The sequence below is a fragment of the Dama dama genome, chromosome 11 (assembly GCF_033118175.1).
Source record: "Dama dama isolate Ldn47 chromosome 11, ASM3311817v1, whole genome shotgun sequence".
NCBI classification, from domain to species: Eukaryota; Metazoa; Chordata; class Mammalia; order Artiodactyla; family Cervidae; genus Dama; species Dama dama.
Genome location: NC_083691.1, coordinates 50,130,413 through 50,156,605, shown reverse-complemented (window position 1 = coordinate 50,156,605; position 26,193 = coordinate 50,130,413). Strand labels below are relative to the sequence as shown.

At 37.9% G+C, this 26,193-nt stretch overlaps 1 protein-coding gene across 1 annotated transcript in view; it reads right to left on the bottom strand.

The window, feature by feature from the left end:
• The window catches only part of CTNNA2 (catenin alpha 2), a 1,329,932-nt gene that overhangs the window by 47,218 nt on the left and 1,256,521 nt on the right, over nt 1-26,193 (bottom strand). The window contains exons 14-16 of the mRNA XM_061156261.1: nt 19,811-19,924; nt 11,633-11,814; nt 102-207 (exon numbers count right to left, since the gene is read on the bottom strand). Coding sequence (XP_061012244.1) covers nt 102-207; nt 11,633-11,814; nt 19,811-19,924 — 402 coding nt within the window. The remainder of the gene's footprint in view (nt 1-101; nt 208-11,632; nt 11,815-19,810; nt 19,925-26,193) is intronic.

Here is a 26,193-nt window from a genome sequence, read left to right as displayed (position 1 = left end):
TCTTCAGAGGCATTTAATAGAGTGCATAAAACCCATTACAGAACCCAAGAGCTAGTTAATGACCCCACTCAGCATGTGCTTGCTCTTCCCTCTTACATTACCTGATCAGCCACAGCACGGGCTAATTTGTCCATTCGAGAACCTGCTTCGGCAATTTTCTTGGCGGCATTAATGACATCAGATGTATTTTTCAACGGGCCTTTGCCTCTGAAACAACAGGGACAACATAATTAGAAATTCACTTTATGGCAGGAAATAGACACACCTACCATATTGTTTGTCCAGGACTCTGCTTTTGTATTTGATTTGGCTCTGACCACGTTAGAGGAAATTTGAATGTTTTCTTGATTCACTTCAATTTCCATTTAAATAATCCACTTTATTTACATTCATTTTCAAGGAATATTTTTCCCTATTTGGACGGGCATGCTCACATTTTATTCTTTACATGAATTTCTATATTTTTTGAACAGTGGTCCATTAAAAAAGATGATCACTACAAGGGCAATGGGAATTTAACATGTAAATGCTTATCATGTGTCTATGCTGTTGTATACATTTATCTTCATAACAACCCTAACAAGCAGGCATCATCATCCTCATTTTAGAGAAGAGAAAAATAGACTAAAGTGATTAACTCTCCCAAGCTTATGCAAATCATGTGATAAATTCTAAATTTAAATCAGTCTAGCCAAAATAAATGTTCATTCACTGTCTTTCATACCATGCCCAGCATTATTATTATGCTAATCATATTTTTAAGTCCACTTTGGCTCTTTGGGAAACCATTGTCTCCTGTCCATAACTGGGGACTATTTGGCCAAAATTTCAGAAATCTGCTGAGCTCTTTCTCTTGCTGGCTTATATGCTTCTGGAACTGACTTATGAAAGAACACTCATAGAACACTGTGTGGCAGTAGATGTCTTCATGTCGCCAAAAACCATTGCCCCAATATTTTCACATAAGGTTTTCAATTAGGTGAATTATTTAATATTACATGTCTTTCAAATATTTATTAGAAAGGAAAAGGAAACTATGCTGCATTATAAATTTTTAAACAAAATGTTGCATATGATATACCTTCTCTTTTCTTGAAAGGTAAATAACATGATAGAATAAATACATTTATTCTTCTATTTTTAGCATTGTTACTGGTCTCCTTGTGCTCGGTTGCTCAGTCATGTCCAACTCTTTGCAACTCCATGGACTGTAGCCTGCCAGGATCCTCTGCCCTTGGCATTTTCCAGGCAAGAATACTGGAGTTGTGATTTCCTATTCCAACTGGTCTCCTTATATGCATGTAAAAATCAATGCATTTTTTTGGACTACAAAATTATAATCCTATAGTTAAACATGTGGTGAGATACAGAGAAAAACTACTCAGACGTCATTTATTTAGATTGCATAGAGAGTAGGCAATGATTGCCATTGTTCCATAATAACATTTTATAAAATGGAAGACTTAAAATGACTTTAGAAAATAAATGTAAATGAAGGGCATTTTATTTCCCTCTTAATTTTGCTTCTGGAATTTTTAGTGTTAGTAGCTAAAAGTAAGATATATTGTGTTCACATGAATGCTTAAACATGTATATAGGGAAATTCAAAACTTAAGATATTTCATTTTGCTATGGCAACATTAACTCTAGAAAGTGAAAGAGGAGAGTGAAAAAGTTGGCTTAAAACTCAACATTCAGAAAACTAAGATCATGGCATCTGGTCCCATCAACTCATGGCAAATAGATGAGGAAACAATGGGAACAGTGAGAGATTTGATTTTGGGGGGCTCTAAAATCAGTGCAGATGGTGAGCACAGCCATGAAATTAAAAGATGTTTGCTCCTTGGAAGAAAAGTTATGACAACCTAGACAGCATATTAAAAAGTTGAGACATTCCTTTTCCAACAAAGGTCCGTATTCTCAAAGCTATGGTTTTTCCAGTAGTCATGTATGGATGTGAGAGTTGGACTATAAACAAAGTTGAGCACTAAAGAATTGGTACTTTTGAACTGCGGTGTTGGAGAAGACTCTTGAGGGTCTCTTGGACTGCAAGGAGATCCAACCAGTCCATCCTAAATCAATCCTGAATATTCTTTGTAAGGACTGATGCTGAAGCTGAAACTCTAATACTTTGGCCACCTGATGCGAAGAACAGACACATTGGAAAAGACCCTGATGCTGGGAAAGATTGAAGGTGGGAGAAGAAGGGGACAATGAAGGATTAGATGGTTGGATGGCAATGGACATGAGTTTGAGTAAGCTCTGGGAGTTGGTGATGAACCGGGAAGCCTGCAGTCCATGGCGTCGCAAAGAGTCGGACACAACTAAACCACTGAACTGAACTGAACATTAACTCTTCCACAAAAGACATTGACTTCTATCCAGTTGCTATGTAGATTTTTAAATACATAGATTTTTACATGTACATTTTATATAATATGAGTGAATTAAAGATTCTGTGACAATTTGTCTCTCACTCTCTCACATTATTTTTTAAATTATCTCTAAATAAACTTTTGTGTTTGGTTTATATTTTTAAAGGAAATTCTAGATGCAGAATCTGTCAATATTTAATAGTATTCTCATTATTATTTATTTCTCTGTAACTTCCAAACCTTAGAAAATCTTTTTGTACAATCTTACTCAGATAAAATAATTGTTAATTTTTGCCTTCATCTTAACCCATTCCTGCTGGAGGAGGGATAAGCTACCCACTCCAGTATTCTTGGGCTTCCCTTACAGCTCAACTGGTAAAAAATCCTCCTGCAATGCAGGAGACCTGGGTTTGATCTCTGGGTTGGGAAGATCCCCTGGAGAAGGGAAAGGCTACCCACTCCAGTATTCTGGCCTGGAGAATTCCATGGACTGTATAGTCCATGGGGTTGCAAAGAGTCAGACACAACTGAGCGACTTTCACTTTCACTAACCCATTCACAAAGGGCTGCGTTATACTTTATTTTTCATTAATAACAATCTTGGTGTTTGTTTACTTCAAGAATTTCAAAGGATTTGTAGAAATGCTTACTCATGAACCTTTCATGATAACTTTCAACCATGGATTGATTCTGACATTTATAGAGGCTTGAATCTGTCTGAGGCTCAGGCTCCTAAATTTCAGCTAAAGCATCATTAGAAGCATGTCTTCTTGTAATTAAAAAGAGACTACAGATTCACTATTATATTGTTATTTTAAAAGTTTGAGACTTTAGAATTCACATTGTGGACTCAATTCAATTCTTGGAGTCACAAGTGGATGAAAGGGATGTATTTCATGAAACTAGAGAGCAATGTAGAAATTTTGAGATCATCAAATATTTCCTAGTTTTCTAGCTGAGAAAGCTGAAATTCAAAGAGGAGGCTAAGTGACCTGCTGGAGATGAGAAGAGAAATAAAGGACTGAACCTCTGTGTCCCTAATCACAATTTTGTTGGTTGCCAAGGAGGAGGGGTGGAGGAGGGAAGGACTGGGAAGGTAGGATTAGCAGATGCAAACTATTATTATTTAGAAGGAATAAACACCAAAAAGCTCTTACCCACTGCAATGTTGTGAGGTAATTAGCCTCCAACTAACAAAAATAATTGGAAAAAAAAAAAAAGCTCTTACTATATAGCACGGGGCACTATATTCAATGTTGTGCTCAGCTGCTCAGTCGTGTCTGAGTTTTTGTGATCCCATTGACTGTAGCCCATCAGTCTCCTCTGTGGGAAAAAGTCCATGGAATTTTCCAGGCAAGAATACTGGAGTGCGCTATTTCCTTCTCCAAGGGATCTTCCTGACCCAGGGAGGGAACCCGCATGTCCTGCATCTTCTGGCATTGGCAGGAGATTCTTTACCACTGAGCCACCTGGGAAGCCCACTATATTCAATACCACATGATAAAACATAATGGAAAAGAACATTTTTTAAAACATCTATATGTGTATAACTGGGTCCCTTTGCTGCACAGCAGAGGCTAGCATAACATCGTTGATCAATTATACTTTAATTAAAAAAATTTTAAATATTACAAGAAGAGATTTATGAGTTAGAAAATAATAGAACATGGGATGGACAGGTTGCTATATTTAAAACAGATGAGCAACAAGGACCCATTGGATAGCAAAATATTGCATATGGAACACTGCTCAAGGTTATGTGGCAGCCTGGATGGGAGGGGAGACTGGGAAAGAATGGATGCATGCATATGTAAGGCTGAGTCCTTTTGCTGTTCACCTGAAACTATCACAACATTGCTTATTAATCAATTACAGTGAGTGAAAGTGTCTCAGTCCTATGCGACTCTTTGTGACCCCATGGACTGTAGCCCACCATCCTCCTCTGTCCATGGAATTTTCTAGGCCAGAATAGTGGAGTGAGTAGCCATTCCCTTCTCCAGGGGATCTTCCCAACCCAGGGGTTTAACCCAGCTCTCCCGCATTGCAGATGGATTCTTTATCTGAGCCACCAGGGAATACCCAATACAAAATAAAAGTTTTTTTGTTTTTTGTTTTTTTTTTTTAAAGAAAACAATAGAACACAGAAAATAAACAAATCTAAAACTGGTTCCAAAAAAAAAAGAAGGGAAAACTGATATAGAAAATAAACCTAGTTTGTTAACAAGAAAAAAAATCAAGTGAAGAAAATGTCCCTTGAATGTTAGAGTGGGTTTGTACATGCTCACAAGAGCTGAGTGTAAAACTGTCAGTAGACACATTGGTATCTTGAAACCTGCCATGATAGTACTCCTTCTATGGCTTCTTTTTTTTCCTCTAGGAAATTAGAAAGCTGCTGCCAAAAGTCAACTTAGTAGAAAGGATACATGTATCCTTTCTTTCCCAAACTCCCCTCCCACCCAGGCTGCCACACAACACTGAGCCCTGTTCCAAGTTGAGAGAAAGTCTATTGTGACTGAAGGAGGTTGCAGGGTCTTCTGGATCTGGAAGATGGTTATAAAGTTTATAATATTTAAGGTATACATTTCTTTAACGCATTTTTCTACAGGTATATTTCATAATTTAAAATTATATTTATTTACTTATTTTTCTGTCAATCTGATATATATGAAAAAATGTAATTTTATTTTCCATGATGGTTGAGGAATCTGAGTCACATTATCATTTACTTATCATTTATTGACCATTACAATTAATCATTCATATGCCCTTTTCTCTGAGTTTTTATTCAAGTTTTTTTACACATTTCTCCATTATTTTCTTTTTTTTACCTAAATTACTTGTCTCTGTTTTTTAGATATTTTGAATTTTGATCTTTTGTTGATCATGTTGCAAATTACTTCTTCCAGTCTTAGCCTGTATATTTACTTTTGTAACAGCTTTTTTAAAGTATAAATTTTAATTTTATTGTGGTCAAATGTATCAATCATTTCTACTAGAGTTTGCACTTTTTGAAGCTTCTTTAAGAAGTTCTTCCTGTTGAAAGTGTTAGCTTATACTATGGTGGTAATCATTTTGCTATATAAATACGTATAATATATATTTTGCTATATATATACATATATACATATATTTCAGAAAATTGATATTCACGTGCAAAAGAATGAAGCAAGACCCTTAACTCATAGCATATAAAAAATTAACTGGAAGTGGATTGTAAGAGCTAATCTATACATATCATACAAGAAAACTTAGGGGAAAAACTTCATGACATTGGATTTGGCAATGATTTCTTGAATATGACACCAAGAACACAGACAGCAGCAGCAATATTAATTAACAAATTCTACTCTATCAAAATTTAAAATCTGTGAATTAAAGGACATGATCAACAGAGTAAAAATGCAGCCCATAGAATAACAGAAAATATTTTTAAATCCTCTATCTGACAAGTGGTTAAAACCCAGAATATAGAAAAACTCCTACAACTCAGCACTAAAAATCAACCTGAATTAAAAAAAAAAAAAATGGGCAAAGTGCTTAAATATACATTTCTCAAAAGAAGATATACAATAGCTAATCAGTACATGAAAAGATGCTTAACACCACTGATTATTAGGAAAATACAAATCAAGATCACAGTGAGATAGCATCTCATACTAAAATGGTTGCTGTAAAAACAAAAATAAAACAAAAACTAAAAATAAGAAGTCTTGGCAAGGATGTGAAGAAGTTGCAACTTTTGTGTACCATTGATGGGAATGTAAAATGGTGCAGCTGCTATTTAAAATCAAACAGTGGTTCCTCAAAAAATTAAACACAAAACTACCATATGGTCTAGCAATTCCAATTCTGGGTGGAATACCAAAGGATTGAAAGCAAGATCTCAGAGAGGTATTTGTATACCCATGTTCACAGCAAAACTATTCATAACCCAAGTGCTCCAAAATTGATGAATGGATAAGCAAAATATAATATATATATATATATTCAATAAAATATTATTTAGCCTTAAGAAGAAATGAAAGTCTGACATGACCTATAACATGGCTGAACCTTGAGAACATTTCTGTTGTTGTTCAGTTGCTAAGTTGTGTTGGATTCTTCGCAACTCCATGAACTGCAGCATGCCAGGCTTCCCTGTCCTTCACTATCTCCCTGAGTTTGTTCAGTCTGTCCATTGGGTCAGTGATGGCATCCAACCATCTCATCCTCTGTCACCCCCTTCTCCTCTTGCCCTCAATCTTTCCCAGCATCAGGGTCTTTTCCAATGGGTGGCCTTTTCACATCAGGTGGCCAAAGTACTGGAGCTTCAGCATCAGTCCTTCCAGTGAATATTCAGGCCTGATTTCCTTTAGGAATGACTGGTTTGATTGCCTTACTGTCCAAGGGACTGTCAAGAGTCTTCTTCAGCACCACAGTTCAAAAACACCAATTCTTTGGCATTCAGTCTTCTTTATGGTCCAACTCTCACATACATATATGATTACTGGTTGAGAACATTATGCTAAGTGAAACAAGCCAGTCACAAAGAGAAAAGTGTTATTTGTTTCCACTACAAGAGATACTTAGTCAAGTTCATGGTGACAGAAAGAAGAATGGTGGTTGCCAGGTGCTGAGGGGAGAGGGGAATGAGGAATGAAGAGTTCAATGGCCAGAGTTTCTGTTGGGGAAGATGAAAAAGTGCTAGAGAAGGATGTTGGTGACAGTTGCACAACAACATCAGTATGCTTAGTGTCATAGAACTGTGCATTAAAAAATGCTTAAAATGGTAAATTTCATTGTATGTATTCTTCACTACAATAAAAAAAACAATTTAAACAGCCATATGTGATTGGGGCTACTGTATTGGTCAACACAGGGCTAAATGAGCAACAGTCTTTGGAAAAATGTGAAGTGGGAACAGAAATAAAAAATGGTCAACAACAAATATATAGATATAGATAGATCTATAGATCAGATCCCAAAACATCAGACATTTGAGCCTTCCTGTCAGTGGACAGTGGGTTTCCCAGGTGGCTCAGAGGTAAGGAATCTGCCTGCCAATGCAGGAGACACAGGTTCAGTCCCTGGGTCAGGAAGATCCCCTGGAGAAGGAAATGGCAACTAATACAGTATTCTTGCTTGGGAAATCCCATGGACAGAGGAGCCTGGCAAGCTACAGTCCATGGGGCTACAAAGAATCAAACATGACTTAGCAACTGAACATGATAACACAACACGATCAGTGGACAGCAGTGTTGACAAAGTGACTGACCCCACTGGTTGTAGCTCCCAGTCTCAAACTAATGGCTTAGACCCTATGTCTCTCCCTAATTCAGATCAGGTTCTCTATTTTGGGAATTTTGAAAGGTGCTTTGAGGAACCTTGTGACCTTAAATACAGAAGACATGCTATTGTACCACTGGGAACATATTTTTAGTTTTCTTGATAAAACATCAAGAGTGAAATTAACTCTACTATATAGATTCATGAAATGTCTCTTTTGGCAATAGGTAATTTTTAATTTTTATACAAGGGTCAATATTTGGAAGCTTTCCCAGGAAACGGTCAATGCAAAAAAAAAAAAGCCATCGAAATCTATTATCATGTTACTGCTATCCACAACTAAACAACTAATTAATATTTATTTCATGAAAAGGTAAGGGGTATTGTGAAAAATCAATGTGTGAGTACATTCTGAGTTAATGTACTCAGCACCCAGAATTCTTTAATTCTGAGTATATCCAAATTAAATCTATTTATTTGCTATAGTTTTCTCAATACCTCTAACTGATCAATATAAGATGTGACTCTCCAGTAATGAGGTATCGTTAGGTTAGGAGTATATTTATAAATGCACTGAATCACAGAAGCCTCTTTTTAGAACCAGAGTCCATAAAACACAGTTGGGAAATATCCCTTTCACCAATCAGCTGAAGCAATGTAAAGACAGCACAGTGGAAAAGTTGAATTAATCTGGGGATTAAAGATAAGTCAGGTAGACTGCAGAACCATTAGCTGAACCATGCAAGGAAATAACATTTAGAGAATGGTCTTGAAGCTGAAGTACAAATATGTAAAAAATTGAAGTACATAAAAATTTGAGAAGGAATCTAAGGGTCAATAAAGATAAGCTTTGGATAGCAAACTCAAGACTTTTATATTATTTTATGAAAAGAGGAAAGAAAATTTTGGTGCAAAGGAGTTGGACAGATGCCATTTAATGGCCAGATATGGCATAAGTGAACAGACAAGAGTCAAGAATTAGAACTGAAAGACTAGTTGAATTGTCACTTGGGCTGGAGTCCTGACTGACCTCACCAAGGCAGGAATGAAGTTTGGGAATACTGGGGTGATTACTTGATCTTTTAGTCTAGTGCTCAATAGTTTACAGTTGATTGTAACCTGAAAGCTTTTTATTAGCCTGAACACAGTTCCTTTCAAGATCAGAACTTATAGCTGATCTAGAAAGGCAGCTTTGTCTTTTGCTGTACAATTAAATGTGAGTTTCTCTCCTGAACTGCTGCCATCTACACACCTTTTGTTCCTAGGAAACAAGACTGGCATATGCTATTTCCTTCTGAAAGTGACATGAGAAGTATGGATTCACCCTCTGCAGGACATCATTTCTGCCAGCACCCATGAGATGGAAGTCAAGAAATGAACAGAAAAAGATGTGAGGCATAACCACTTTTATCCACCATGACCAAGTTATTACACAAGTAATGAGGTAGAACCTCTCTACCTTTAATAATAATGGGGTGGATATCATTGAGATTACTGAATCAAATTAATGAATTAGCTATCGATAAGAAGAAAACAAGATAATAAATGCAAGGGTGTTTTTTTTTTCCTTTCATTGAAATGCCCTATAAATGTGTGATCTGAAAGTCAAGTTCCAATTCCTACTCAGCTACATCCTTTCCTTTAAATAAGAGAATACAGTACCTAAGAGTCATTAGAGGTATACAGCTGACATAATTCCTCCTTAAAGTGGAAAACCCAAGGTAACAGTAGTGCATAGGGTCAAGTGCAGTGAATTTAGGTGAGAGGCACAAAGAAAGGTTCAAATTAGCTACCTCTTTGCAAAAGAAGAGGCTCTACAGATGGAGAAGCAGCAAAACCTCAGCTTACTATGTTTCATTTCCAATTGACACCCTCTCTGTTTCTCTGGCTATTAACAACTGTATCTCCCTTTTGGCCTCACAAAGGGGCATAAAACTACTCATCAGGCAGCAGGAAAAAATGATAACCAGTAACAGTCTAGACATTTCATTATTCAAATCAGCATAAAATGATTATGCAAAATCCCTAGGAATTGAAGTGACCCTCTTTTCACTTTTAAAACTATACTTTGACTAATAGAAAATCTGTCTTAAATATCCTTTAACAAGACCCCTCAAACGTATCTCTCTTCTTTGACACAGTCATAAATAAGCCAGAGCATTGTAAAACATCTTCCTGATCTTAACTAGCAACATGACTCGATTCATCATTCACTTTAAATTAATGAGATTATTTGTTCAAGAGATTATTAATGGGTCGTACAATATCCATCAGATAAAGTATGAAGACAATGTTGAAAGCAAGCAAATTAAGTCATCACAGGCCTTGAAAAGCAATGACTGAGGCTACACATGAGTCTGATTTGTAGGAAATTAAGATTTAATTAATGGTTCAGACTGTATTTCCCTACTATTATTTTTGAGTGTGAAATAAATCTATGAAACCAGCAAAGACCAGCAAAATGTACAAATTTGAACTTATAATGAATACAATGACATTTAAAATCTTGAAAGTCACCGTTAAAACATTAAGTCATTCCACTGAAGTCAAAATCAACTTTAAAATATTTGGAGAAAGGGCCAAGCAATGTCATCAGTACATATTAACCAGAAGCAAAAGGTAAGGAGGATAGGGCAGAGATGTGTCATATTTTATTATAAGCTATAATTCATTGTGGGCTTCCCAGGTGGTTCAGCAGTAAAGAAAACATCTGCCAATGCAGGAGATGCAGTCTCAATTCCTGGGTCAGGAAGATACCCTGGAGAAGGAAATGGCAACCCACTCCAATAATCTTGCCTGGAAAATCTCATGAACAGAGGAGCCTGGCGGGCTACAGACCATGGGATCCTAAAAGAGTCGGACATGATTTGGGGACTAAAACAACAACATAATTAATTGTAGCCTTTTCTTACGAAAAGCATTCAACAATCATTTAAAAAACTGTCACCATAAGGTAATGTCTTGACATTGCCACACATCTTATATAACTTTAATAACAAATACCATGTTGAATCATTAAAAGACTTTTGCTCCTGTTTCTCTGTGTGTCTGTTTCTGAGAAAAACAAAATCCACAGTAAAATGGTAGCTTTCATTCATATGGTAGGATACTTTATAACTGCATTACCTGTTTGGATTTTAAACTCTCCTGTGAAGTTCATAAGAAGAGTATTACTTTCCTCCTTTACAAACGAATAAAGACAGTAAGAGACTGATCTAGAATCACCTGGTATTTGGACTAAAAAATCCAGGGATCTTTTCATTGAGCTTTGCTCTCCCTTGGTCTGCCCTTCCTGTGGTTGGAAGGGCAGAAATGTCAGCTCCCTTTAAAGAGGAGACTATAAAAATGCAAAAGAAGAAACAGCAATGACCCCTGAGGAAAAAAAGGCTCCTGACAAAATTCTGACTGGTCTCCTGATTTATTAAAAATACTGCTCAGAGCAAAAGGGTCTAAAACTTATACAACATTTAATTTTCCTGTCACAACTATAGAATCAGATGGTTGAACCCAATTCTTTGTATGTAAGTATAAAATATGAGCTGAAATTAAATACTAAATCATGAGCTAGCATTAAAAGACATCACATGCCAACATGCCCCTCCCACATATATATACATATTTTTTCCCCGAGGGATATTAGCAAATCATACACTTTATCTTCAGAATAATATTTAAACACACTGCAAAACAGCATAGATGAAAAATCAGTCCCCCAAGCTCCAGGAGTTTGATTTTATGACTAATTCAGGATGGATAATTAAAACAATACTAATTACAGAAGTGAATCTATTCTTTTTGACCAAAAAGACCTATCTGCTAAGAACCAGGCTCAGATCATGTTGCCTTACACATGTAAATTTTATAATACCACTCCCTGCTTTGATGGAGCCTTTTAATTTTTCAGCAGGCTTTTCACATACTAATACCCACTATTATGATGCCTCTGTTATTTTTAATGAGAAAACCTTCCTCTTCCTGTCTCCATGCCTCACCTTGTGAAGTCTGTCATCTCCATCATGATCATACACATCTGTTTGGCCAGCACAATGATATCATTGCCGCTGTCATCCCATTTGGCCACTTCCGCATCCAGCTTGCTTTTCTCTTGGTGGAATATCTCCACCTGTTCAGCTATTTTTGCCTTCTCCTCTTGTGGTAGTTGTGCCATGATGGCCTGTGTGGGTTACAGAAAAAGTATAACTAATGATGACAAAGGGAGCCCAGACAGAAGGTCAACTCTGCCCCCAGTTAACAGCAAACCCAGACCCTGACAAGGCTGGTAGGCCGTCCCACCACTCTGGAAAATACCCTTTTCTCCAGCCCCAGGAAGGAAAAATGACAGACTGGTAAGGTCCCTAAATTTCCTGTCCCCATTCCCACACACAAAAAATAACCAAGATCCAAAGGGACGTGCACGTTGACAGTAGCAGAACCTCTCTATCGCTATGATGACATATGTTTGTTCAAAAGAATCTATTCCTGACAATTTTTATGTTTGGTCTTGGGAAACTTTTACCAGATGAAAGAATGCACCTCTTTCAACACTGAAATCTGTTCAGAGAAGGGAAAAAAGAGAACAGGCCTTCTGTTGCCAGGAAGGAAAATAATTTTTTTTTCCATTTATTTTTATTAGTTGGAGGCTAATTACTTTATAATATTGTAGTGGTTTTTGTCATACATTGACATGAATCAGCCATGGCTTTACACGTATTCCCCATCCCGATCCCCCCTCCCACCTCCCTCTCTACCCGATCCCTCTGGGTCTTCCCAGTGCACCAGGCCCGAGCACTTGTCTCATGCATCCAACCTGGGCTGGTGATCTGTTTCACTCTAGATAATATACATGTTTCGATGCTGTTCTCTCGAAAAGAATTTTAAAGAATATCTGAGTATCCCAAGTGGGGTGGGGAGACAATCTGTGGGTGTTAATGAAGCCATCCATGGTTAAATGCCAAACAAAAATCCCTTGTCCAGGGCACTTCAGGGATGGCATATCCATTCCCAGTCCTTGGCACTGTGGAAATCCTGGGTCAGCCATGGCTCCTATGCACAGAAAAGCTGTGATGGGATGAAATGTAGGATTAGGAAGGAAAAGTTGATTTTCAACAGTTGCTAGTAGGGGAATGTAGAAAAGGAAGAATTACTGTTGATTCTCACTATTTGTGGATTTTTTTTTTTTATTTACACATTTTCCTACTCTTTAAAATCTATCTGAACTCCCAAATCAATATTTATGATGCTTTCAGTCATTCACAGACATGCACAGAGCTGCCAAAATTTGAGTCATCCAACATCCATGTTCCCAGATGAAGTGGAACAAGGGTGTCTCTGCCTTCTAGTATTAGCACTCATACCAGAAACAAGTGTCCTTTTTGCAGTCTATTTAGTACCACATTTTCCACATCTTGGCACCTTTTGTTGGTGGTTTAGCTGTTTAACATGGTCCCCAACCCTAGTGTAGAGGTGCTGTCTCATATCTCTAAGCGCAAGAAGGCTGCAAAGTGCCTAATGAAGAAAATATATGTATTATATGAACTTTGTTTATACATCAGTTTCAGTGCTCTTAGATATGAGTTCAATGTTCATGAACCAAATCAATGGAAAAAACAGAAGCATTCATTAAACAAGCTTATGTATTGATGGGTTGAAGGAAATGTTAAGACTAGCAGCTCTCAGGAACCTAACCCTGTATTTCCCATAGGAACAATGAATCTGTAGTTGCTAATTTAAGTGTTCACATTGACCTTATAGAACATGAGGCCATGAATAAAGAGAATCAACTGTATTTGTTAAACACTATTTATGTAGCAGGTGTTGAGTGAAATGTCTGACACCAGTTCATGGCATTTGCCCAGAACCTTTTGCAGCCTGAATCACTGAAAGGAGCATGTAGATCAGTGTGTTAGCACTGGTGTCCCTCTGGTGCTGGGATACATGTATGCTCCAGAAGAAAGACCAAGAAAGCATGATTTGGGATACATACAGCTTTTACAAAGGACAAGTAAATAACACCAAAAAAACAAAACTGCTTTCTAAATTGTAAAGCTCCTCCCAGTATAAGTGAATAGTTCAAAGGAGACGTAGCTGATATCTAACTGAAATATCAGGGGATACAAGATTAGAAGAACTGGGCTCAATCTGGCTCTGTCACTGACTTAAGACCTCATTGCTACTGGATCATATCCTTAACTTTTTGAAATATGAGATTAGTAGACAATTACCTCAATTACATCCAAATGCTATGATGGACAGAAAATAAAATAATAAATGTGCTACATGTTTGTCTGAAAAAATGACAGTAAGCATGTATGGGATTATTGTTACCATTGTTATCATTATTTCTATGAGCTTTCCTTTCCAGCTGCTTCTCTAGCTTATTACATAGTTGTCATCAAAGAGAAGAAATGGAATCAGAGACTGTGTGACTGACTACCTATAAATGGAAATCAACATGATTCTTTGAACACAGGCATGCATCCTGGGTACTATACTAAAAGACTTAAAATGTCAAACATTTAATCTTCTTAATTATTGTATAAGATTAATACTATTATTACCCCTATTTTATTAATGATGATACCAAGATCCAGGAAAGTTAATTAACTCTGAACATTACACAACTAATGAGCTGTAAGAAAAGGATTCAAAGCCAGGTCAGCTAACACCATACTTAAGCATCCTGCACAATGAGATCACCATGCAGGACAGTGCAGTTAGACACTGCCTAGTGATCCCAGTCCAATGGGGCAAAGGTCACGAAACTGCAGCCTCTGTCCACCAGGCTGAGCAGCCTAGAGTCAAGGCTTCATCTGCCCAGGGCAAAGGGGTTCCTTGGTCTGATTTGCATAAAGGTGTCCTTGAACTAGCAGCTTCCCAGATGCTACCTCTTACCAACAGTGTCTACTAAACGCCATGCAGGTATGTGTGTGACTTTGTACCAATAGCATGTGTCTTCATGTGCATGATGTCTGTGTATGTATGTGTGTATATATATACATACATAAACTTAGGTCTATGAATATGTGTGTGCATGTGTATACAAATATTAAAAATCCATATCTTAAAAATCAAACTAGTTCAGATACAATAGTTAAAGTATTTAAAATACTACTATTCAAAAAATATTTTAAAGTACTTTTAAAATGTATTTAAAAAGAGTTAATATACAAAAGAGTTTGTTATAAACTCACATATGCAACATCATACTAATTCCAAGGCAGCTATTACAATACTTTTGAGATAGGTTTGGATTTGCACAAGTTTCCTGAAGCACCCCATCTGATATTCTAAAGGTGTCTAAGGTTCATTTGTCCTCCTCATACAAAATTGATAACCATGTTTTACTTATACCCTACAAGTCCTAACCAGCATCATTTAAAGCATCTATTAGGTGCTTCTCTTAAAAAAAAAAAAAAAGAATCTATGAAACTGCTGGGCAGACCTCCAGATTCTACATTCAACATCCAGATTCTAGCAATAAACCTATCATTGTCCCCAAAGGATTAATTTGTGCATTAAAAGGTTACACGTGTCTGTCAACTGTTATCACTTGAGTTTCAATCGTCCAGTTTAGTATTTGAATATTAACTGCCTTACTCTAACTCTCTGATTTCTATTAACGCCCTGCCTCCGACTTCCTTTTGAGCTTCCTGAGGGCAAAGACCCCAGCATCCGCCTCCGTGTAGAAACTAAATGCATACCTTTTGATTGACTGTTCACACATCTCTCCACTCACCCTATTGACACAATTTGAGAGAAGTTAACAGAAATGACAAATGTTTTCTGAGGGCACAATTCGGAAGAAAAACCAACCCCTTCAAAGCCAATTTGCAAAGGAATCTGTTATTTTGATTCTGGGGGTGCTTCACCCACATAATGCACTTAATGGCGTGTGACTTGGGTGTAAGAGTCATTACATTTGCTTCTGCTAACGTAGCTATCGATGAAGCAAAGTCGTTTCCTAAATATTCTTAAAAATCTCTTGGACTTTAAAAATTCATAATTGACCTTTTCTGAAACTGGAATTTAAAAAAAGGTTATCTATAAACAGTAGATCACAAACTGTGAAATTTGCACGTTAATCAAATTAAAATTCAACACATGAGTTTTAATTAGGTCTTATCAATGTAACTCAGCAGTTTGAAATGTTAACACATTAAAGCCCTTCTAGCTAGGGGAAAAAAAAAAAGCTTAGAGGCTGGCTACATTCAAGTCAAGTTGAATACAAAATACATAATGTGCAATTGTTCATTCCCTCAAACTAAGGAAACAAGAAAAAGGGTTTCGATGGCACAGGGGAAAGAGAACAAATCAGCTTTTCTGTTTGTGTCATGTGGTCGCCAGGAGTGGTCTGAGATTTTCCTCTGCTTTCTGTGTAGCCAACCACAGCTGCCAGATTTTTGATCTGGGACCCCAATTCGGTGGCCTCAGAGACTTGAATTCACAACGTTTCTTACCCCGCTGCCTCAGGCTCCTAGTCTTTCCTCTGAACATACAAGCATTTTTTTGTGTGTGATTGTTCTAAACTTTATTAAGTGAAGAAAGTGAAAGTGTTAGTCACTCAGTCATGTCCGACTCTTTGCGACCCCATGGACTGTAGCCCACCAGTCTCCTCTGTCTGTGGAATTCTCCAGGCAAGTATACAGGAGTGGGTTACCATTTCCTTCTCCAGAGGATCTTCCCAACCCAGGGATTGAACCCGGGTCTTTGACTGAATCCAGACTCTATTGTCTGAGCCACCAGTAAAGCCCAAACTTTATTAAATAAAAGTGTATATCACTGACACAAGCCAACAACCTCTCAGTCCAGAATTTTTTAGGCAATTAAAATCTCAAGGAGCTTTTTTCTAGTCTCAAAAGAATTCTTTTCCCAATCCCAAGATGAAAAATGACTTTTAAAGTCTTTGGACATCTGAACTGAAAAGTGTTAGTATCTTAAACACACAGCAATAGTCTACCATGAAAGGTTTAAGTATATGCATGTTTATAAATAATGATTTGAAAGGTTAAAACTTAATGTGCCCATTTCTCTTCACTTGGTTTTAAAGCACGATAATAAACATAAGTAATTAAGGAGTGGGTGACTTTTACTTGTCTCAGGCTGTGAAGTGAATTGGAAAATTGAGATTCTTGTCTCATTAATTCAAGTGAAAACTTTCAGGATGGTCTAAATTATCCAGCCTTTTCAGGTTAAACTACTGGCCAGCCTTCTAATGAATGACTATGTTATGCTACAAGCATCATCATCTTCTTCATAAACTTAACATTATGTAATAACTCTCGGGATACTTTTCATCATGCATTTCTCCTAATGACATTATGAAGCACATGTATATATATATAAAGAGAGAGAGACAGAGAGAGAGGGCACACACAAGGAGATGAGGCATAGTGAGGTTAAGAAAGTTACCCCAAAGCCATACAGCTTGCCCAAATCCATTTTTAAAATAAGGTTTGTGTGACTCCAAGTAATATGTTTTATCATGAAGGTTAAATGCCCAAGAGTTGTTGTTGATTAATTTTAACTACGTCGGCTTTTGAAGAAAGTTTATAAGATATCATGTTTAGGATCAAAGGGCCTGATAATTTCTGTATTTTATCAGATCAGGGTATGATTGTTCTCCATTCAAATCCTCTCTCTCTCTGTTTCTCTCTCATAAAGCATTGTAGACAAGCAGCAGACGGGAACACACAAAGGGAACAAAGCTTAACTCTAATTTCAGAATTTGAGAACAACATTGGAAAGGGCACTAAAGTCTTTTTTCCCACCTTAACCTCCTCTTGGATTTAATTTGCCATTTTCAGAGAATTTGGCTGAATGAGAACACAAAGTAACCAGAGGAGAGCTGGAAAGGGTGCTGGAAAGAGCAACTGCCTCTGTCAGAGACAACTTTTGCCTCCTCCACACTTTTGAACAAGTTAACACACTTCTCTGGTCAAAAGTTCGACCATCTGTCATCTCAGTAATTCAATGCACCCTCTTATTTCCAACTTATGGCCGTAATTCTATGTCTCTGATTTGTCATCATATAATTATAGGCTTAAATAGGCTGACTCAATAACTAATGCTGTCTGCTGCAAGTTACTCATACAAACCTCATGATGGTTCGCAAAGACAAATCAGCAAGTGCTGAATTACAGGGGTAGTTTGTTCTTACTATCCTGGCCCATGTGATGAACATGCTGAAAAAACTTTCAAAAAAGACCATTGTCTTCTCACCTACTGGGTGAAGAAATAATAGATGATGAAGATAGATGTCATCTGACTTTTGTTTCCACTCACCGTAACTGACTTGACCTTGAATGTAAGATGCATGAAATGGAAGTATAATGGGACTGTATTTTTCCTTGTAAAAAGTGAGGCTGTACCAATACTAAGTTGCAGTTAGTCAATCAAATTGACTTTGAACAGATTAATGTTTGGGTGAATTACTCAAACTTGCCCTTTGTCACTGACATAAAAATGCTTGTTTTACTTCATTTTGAAGATGAATTGATCTGACTGATGAATTAGTATAGTGTTATGCCAGGACAGGCTCAAAAGACTCTTGGCTTAATCAACTTCCCTATTTTCAATATTTTAGGGGAGTAACTAAAGTCTCCAAGGAATCTTTTAAAGTAGGGAGCCTCATACTCTTCTGTGCACTTTTCTGCTCTTACCAGCCTGTGATAAGAGATTTCTCTTCCAAAAGATGACAATTTTCAGTCATCCCTTATTGAGCACTCAATGTGTGTCAGATATTATGCTCATTATTTTATAAATGTTAAGTGATCAAAACCTCAAAGGAATCTTATCAAACAGGCCTATTATTTACTTAAAGATGATAGGAAAAAAGCTCAGAGAAATTAAGCAGCATGTACCAGAGCATAGTGTTCACCCTATTCATCCTACTCAGAACTAAGTCTGTCTGAAATCAAATCCAGCACATCTCCAATGTTCTAACTTTTACTCTCACACTTCGCCCAATGATGTCCATCTCTATCTCCTAGATCATTTAATTGTTGGATGAGACTATCAGGGGAAATGGGATTTTAAAAGCAAAGACTTTCTGGACTCAACATAAAGTTTAGTCTTCTCTGAATTATCTTCATTTTAACCTTTGATTGGCTATTTTTACTCTTTTTTCAGAATTCCTATGCCAGTGTGAACTTTCTGGAGTTTCTAGATCCCTATTCTAAATTGTCATCTCTATCTCATGCTTCCTATTCATTATCTTTTAATAAGTAAAACTTTACAAAAGAGAATTAGAATATCCATTAGGGCATCTCAGTTATTCTATAATTAGATTATTTTAGCCCTATGGAAACTGAGCCTTTAAAGGGAGGAGAATCTCACCTTCTTTTGCAATCCCCAGGAGTTTTATCTGCTGCTCCCTGCCTTGATTACTGGCAGCTTCTCCTCAAGAAGCTCCAGCTAATAAGACTAGTCAGCTTCCAGAATATTCTTTGGAACACTTTTATTGGTGGCCTGTGTCAGAGTGTTCAAGAGAGTTCAACTGTCAGCCACAGTGGTGATCTTTTTATGGTTCTTGCTCCACAGTCTTTAACTGTTATATTTCTTGTATGTCTCTGTAATTTCTTTTTCAATCACACGGATCTGGGGCTGTTGCCTTGGCCCTAGGTAGGTATCAGGGGAAAAACTTCTTTCTCAACTCTGATGTCCCTGAACCAACTGCAAAATATGTGGTCTTGTTTCTCAGATACCCTAGGCCAGAGTATGGAGCAATAACAACCCCACTGGTAACAAAGTAGTACTCTCATTCTCCATTTGTGGTTGTCACCTATGTGGTTAACAAGCTTGGAGACTTTAAGAAGAACCATGAAGTCTGGGAAAAGGTAAGATCTGAGCATTCCCTTATGCCCTGGTCACTGAACCATCTAATCATGATCTCCAACACCCACCAAATCCACAATACACACGTTTTGCTGTGATGTGGCTGCTATAATTTCAGGGATGGAAACAGAAGGGAGTAAGAAGGAATCAGAATCAGTGGTGGTGATTTCCATTGCTAAAATGTGAACTGCTAGAAATGAAACACCCCAGGTGAGAGCCTGGATTTCTGAGCCATGAATCTCTGGGGTTCCAGGTACCTGGGAATCAGAAATTCCTTCAAACCAGTTTGGTGAACTCAACTGCTGTGCTCCAAACCAAAGTCCTGAATGTCCACTCACCCGTGCACTCTGTCCTGCAATGAGCTGGTCATCCTCGGTCTGAACACTTGTCCGGCTACGCACATCGTAATCTTCCTGCTCAAAGTCTGAATCATCCTCTAATTCTTCTGGGGTCTAAAAATACAGAGGAAAAGAGAAAAATCAGCATACAGATCTCCGTCAACTTATAATGGGATTTAATTCCAACAAACTCACTGTAAGTTGAAAATATCTTAAGTCAAAACTGCATTCAATACACTAACCTACTGAATATCACAGCTTAGTCTGTGTGCACATGTGTGTTCAGTCATGACTAACTCTTTGTGATCCCATAGACTGTAGCCCATGAGGCTCCTCTGTCCATGGGATTTCCCAGGAATCCCATGAAGGAATACAGGAGTGGGTTGGCATTTCCTTCTCCAGGGCATCTTCCCGACCCAGGGATAGGATGTGTGTCAGTGGCGTCTCCTGAATTGGCAGGTGGATTCTTTCTCAAGAGCGCTACCTGGGAAGCCATAGCTTAGCCTCAGTTCAGTCCAGTTCAGTTGCTCACTCATGTCCGACTCTTTGCGACACCATGGACTGCAGTAAGCCAGGCTTCCATGTCCATCACCAACTCCTGAAGCTTGCTCAAACTCATGTCCGTCGAGTCGGTGATGCCATCCAACCATCTCATCCTCTGTCACCCCCTTCTCCTCCCACCTTTAATCTTTCCCAGAATCAGGGTCTTTCCAATGAGTCAGTTCTTCGCATCAGATGGCCAAAGTATTGGTGCTTCAGCTTCAGCATCAGTCCTTCCAATGAATATTCAGGACTGATTTCCTTTAGGATTGACTGGTTTGATCTCTTTGATGGCCAAGGGATTCTCAAGAGTCTTCTCCAACACCACAGTTCAAAAGCATCAATCCTTTGGTGCTCAGCTTTCTTCATGGTCTAACTCTCACATCCATACACGACTACTGGAAAAACCATAGCTTTGACTAGACAGATCTTTGTTGGCAAAGTAATGTCTCTGCTTTTTAATATGCTGTCTAGGTTGGTCATAACTTTTCTTCCAAGGAGCAAGTGTCTTTTAATTTCATGGCTACAGTCATCATCTACAGTGATTTTGGAGCCCAAGAAAATAAAGTCTCACACTGTTTCCACTGTTTCCCCATCTATTTGCCATGAAGTGATGGGACCAGATGCCATGAGCTTAGTCTTCTGAATGTTGAGTTTTAAGCCAACTTTTTGACTCTCCTCTTTCACTTTCATCAAGAGGCTCTTTAGTTCTTCTTCGCTTTCTGCCATAAGGGTGGTATCATCTGCATATCTGAGGTTATTGATATTTCTCCTGGCAATCTTGATTCTGGCTTGTGCTTCACCCAGCCTGGCATTTCACATGATGTACTCTGCATATAAGTTAAATAAGCAAAGTGACAATATACAGCCTTGACAAACTCCTTTTCCAATTTGGAACCAGTCTGTTGTTCCATGTCCAGTTCTAACTGTCACTTCTTGACCTGCATACAGATTTCTCAGGAGGCAGGTGAAATGGTTTGGTATTCCCATCTCTTGAAGAATTTTCCACAGTTTGTTGTGATCCACACAGTCAAAGATTTTAGTGTAATCAAAGAAGCAGAAGTAGCTATTTCTCTGGAATTCTTTTGCTTTTTCTATGATCGAATGGATGTTGGCAATTTCCTAACCTACCTTAAAAGTGCTCAGAACATTTACAATAACCTATTAGTTGGGCAAAATTGCCTAAAACAAAGTCTTTTTTTATAATTAAGTATTGACTATCTCATGTCATTTACTGAATGCTCTGTTAAAAGTGAAAAACAGAATGGTTTTCTGGGTACAGGATGGTGTAAGTGGATCTGCTGTTTACCTTTATTATTGTGTGGCTAACTGGGACTGTGGCCTTTGTACTCACACACTAATAATGGAAAGCATTCTTCGGGTACCTTTCATTTGCCTATGATTGTTTCCTAAGTGGTTTACATACAGCAACTCATACACTTTTCTTGATAGTCCTATGATATACACACTATTTTCTCCATTTACACATAAGGAAACTGAGGTGTGAGAAGATACACCTTGTTCAGAGTCTTCTAAAGCATGCAGTTTGACACATGTACTCAAAAATCCTGTGCTCTGTTAATTTTAAGAGGATAAACTCAGGAGATTGCAAGGATGGTGCAGGGAGGAAAGACAATGCCTTCATGTGAGATTCTCTGCACAACTGCCTTTAGTTTGAGAGCTGATAGTCACCCACAACTTGGCACACAGTAACACCATCTCTCAGGGCTGTGTCTTTCAGAAGGAAGGAGCAGATCAGAAGCAGTACTGACAATGCAGGTGCCCACTGCCCATCTAAAAGCGCACATTTTAATTTCACTGGTTTATTTGACCATCTCAGTGTAATTAATCAGGTGTGGTTATTGATGAAGTCTTAAGATTGGTCAGACAGGCATAAAATGGGGTCTTTGGTGCCAATATCACATTCTGTCTTGTAATTTTCCAGGCTGTGGCATATCCCTCTTGTTTTCCTTCTCTCTCACCACCAACTTTATTAATATTCACTCACTCATCTACAGATGCTCAATTTTCTCTCTAGGAATATTAAAAGAAAGAGATTTTGTTCCCAGTCTTTATTAACTCAAGCAGGGGTGGAGTGGGCAAACCAGTTCACACAACTGCTGGAATTTTCATTGTGGACAGAGGCAAGCATCTCTGTTCATTTCTCACTTCTCTGGAGTGTGCTGAGGAACAATTACAGCAAGTTGGTAAATCCTGCTGACAGATGAGCTGACAAGATTGCACACACTTCTCATCATTAGATTTTGAAAAGGAGAGTGAAAAATAAAATGGAAAACCTCACTCAACAGAAAAAAGGAGAAAATGACAGTGCCTATAGTACTGTGTCCAAACATTTCAGTGATCTGTGTGTTCAGTAGATGAGTCAATGGCAAGCACAACCTGGCAGCATAAGGCTCATAATGAGGAGTTCATATTCATGTGGTATGGCTCAGGAGTGAGAATAAAGTTTCAGAATGAAAAAAAGAATACTGTACAACCAGGGGACCTGAACATTCGGGGCCTAACTCTGCCACTGATATGTGTTTTTCGCAAGCCACTTATAGTTTTTCTGCTTTTCTGTCTCCTCACTCATAAAATAGACAATAACTGCTACTTGTCCTGCCTGCTTCACAGAATTATAGCATCAAATATATATATAAAAAAAGCTGGGTAAACAATACAAATAAAGTAATAAGTGACAGTGATCATTATTATGATTAATAATGAAACATACACCTAATAGCAACAGCTACAATCACCATCATCACAGGAATCATTTTTTATTACCCACTATGGGTCAGGTGGGCTTTCCAGATGGCTCTTTGGTAAAGAATATACCTGCCAATGCAGGAGACACATGTCAATCCCTGGGTTGGGAAGATTCCCTAGAGAAGGAAATGGCAAACCACTCCAGTATCCTTGCCTGGAAATAGTAGACAGAGGAACCTGGTAGGCTACAGTCCATAGGGTCACAAAAGAGTTGGATACAACTTAGCAACTGAACAAAAACAACATGGGTCAGCCATTCAACTAAAGGATTTAATCCTTGCAATGACCTAATGAAATGAACTTAATCCTAATTTAATAGAGGCACAAACAGGTTCAGAGTAGTTAGGTAAGTTTTCCAAGAACCAAACCTGGCCAGTCGAGGGTTCCATGGCTTTTAGCCATTAAAAGTCCCATCAGGCAAATGGATGAGATTGAAATATTTCCTTGTGCCTAAACCATGCAGCAAACCCATTCAAACCACCCATATAAATAGTTCTGTGCATGTGAAGTTTTCCGAGTGCATGTAAATATGTCTCCTATTCATGCTGTCGTTTTTTGAATAATGCTATTTTTTGGTTGGTCAAGGATCCCCACAAATTAAAGGAGACATGGAAAAGCAGGGAGGGTCTGAAAATGGGCCAAGAGATAATGAAATTTGTATCATTAGATGATACCCTTGGGTAAAAGGAATAGAAAAAATATGCAACTCATTGGACTAGAGACTGGTGACCTAAGATCAGTCCTCAGTTCTGCCCTTATTTGCTCCCAGGAGAGGCTTTTTTTTTAATGATGTGAGAGAATCACTTTGGTCTAGTCTTGGTTCCATGATGCTACCAGCAATGTATCTGGCCTATAAAATACCTCCCTTCTAAGAGTCTATCAGATTAACGTGTGCCTTATTCAGAGGTTCAAGAATATCATGTGACTTGTCCATAATCACACCACATACTACCTGCAGAGTAGGATCAATCTACCTGCCTCAGCCTCCCAATCAAATTCTCAATCTTCTCTACAGCAGCTTCAATAAAGAAGCAAAATAAGAAAAGTTTGAAAAATTTGCAGTCATTTCACCGAGACATGTGAAAAATGTGACGTGTATGTGTATGTGTGTGTGTGTGTGTGCGCACGTGCAGTCATATGTGCTGAGTCATGCCCGACTCTGCGACCCCATGGACTGTAGCCCCACCAGGATCCTCTGTCCATGGGATTCTCCAAACAAGAATACTGGAGTGGTTGCCCTCCTCCAGGGGATCTTCCCACCCAGGGATAAAATCTGCATATCTTGCATCTCCTGGATTGGCAGGTGGATTATTTACCACTGTGGCACCTGGGAAGCCCCAAAAATGTAATAAGGACTATTTAAAGGATTGGCTCAGGCACAAATGAGTTTCACTGGGAGCAGAAAGATGAGATCGTAAGTTGGCAACCACAACCAGAGACTTTGAGTGATGCATGAAGAAGGATTTCTCAACAGATCTCTAATCACTGCAATGGCCTGAAAACTAGAAAGTTGAATTAAAAATTTCCTGACCCAATATAAAACAAAATCTCCCTCATCAGGACTGATCAGCCTCTGGCATCTCTAACCATTTTTACCCTGGAGGCCACCTAGCTTAGCTCCTTTTTTTCTGCTCTTAACCCATACTTTGTATTTTCTCCAGTATAACTAGGATACTCCATTTAAGATCTAACTCAGATCATGTTATTCTCCTGCTCAGAAAACTTCAATGGCTTCCATCACTCATTCAATATGGTTCTTAGGCCACATGTGTCATTCTCTCTGCCTGGAACACATTTCCCTGAGTACTTTTAAGGCTTGTTAACCTCCTCCTTCTTCAAATCTCTTCCCAAATGTCACCCAGTGCACTTTTGTGGTAGCTCAGATGGTAAAGAATCTGTCTGCAATGCAGGAAACCGGGGTTTGACCACTAGGTCGGGAAGATCTCCTGGAGAAGGGAATGGCCACCCACTCCAGTCAGTATTCTTGCCTGGAGAATTCCATGAACAGAGGAGTATGGCAAGCTATAGTACATGATGTTGCAAAGAGTCAGACATGACTGAACAAGTAACATACACGATCACCCTTTATAAAACCCACCCCCATCCTATGCTTTATCCTCTCAGTAGTTTGTTTGTTTTCTCTATGGCACATTAACTAATATATCTACTTGTTTATTCTCTGTCTCCCACCAAAGGAATATAAATTCTTGACTGGCCCTAACAATTTAGTGCTTGTTGCATATTGTATTACTTCTGAAACCTTGGAATACTATTGCACATCCATTGAGCTTGATTTTTATCACAGTAACAACCAGAAATGCTGCACCACAAATACATGATGTGATCAATATATGATCAAAAGGAATGTACCAACCTAATGTTTAAACTGTGAACTACCTTCAACTAATATTTCTCATGGTATCTGAGAGATATGTATGTGTTTCCCTTGACATTTTAAAATATCTTGCAATGCTCCAGGGCATCTTCATGCCCGTTTTGGGAGATGTGAAGTTAAGCTATAGAATCTTATCTGAATCCTGTCTTAAGTCCTACTGTTTCTCCTTTCTGCTTTCAGAAGTTTCACATGCAACAAAATTAATGGGTTCCAATTGCAAAAGTTCAATATATAGATATCGTTATAGATTTTTTCATGGTCATTTTTCATGGTCATTCTGTGACAGGTAACCATTTTTGTTTGAATACAGTTATTCTGACACCAAGATATTATCACTTTCTGTGGTACCCACCTACTTTACTTTCCAACATTAAATGTTTAACTCCTTTTTTAATATTTAAATTAAATTAATTTATTAATTTAAATAAATTAAATAAAATAAATAAAAATATTTTAAAATTAAAAATAAATATTAAAAATTAAATTAATTTAATAACTCCTTATATTAAATATAGCCTTGATCCTCCTTATTTGATGATTCTTTATTCGAGAATTTGCCTACTCACCAAAGTTTCTCGGTAATCCCTAAATTAATATTTTTGTAGTAATTCACAGATGTGTGTGTGCACAATGTGGCAAAAACTTTTGAGTCACTCAACATGCAAATTTCCAGCTGAGG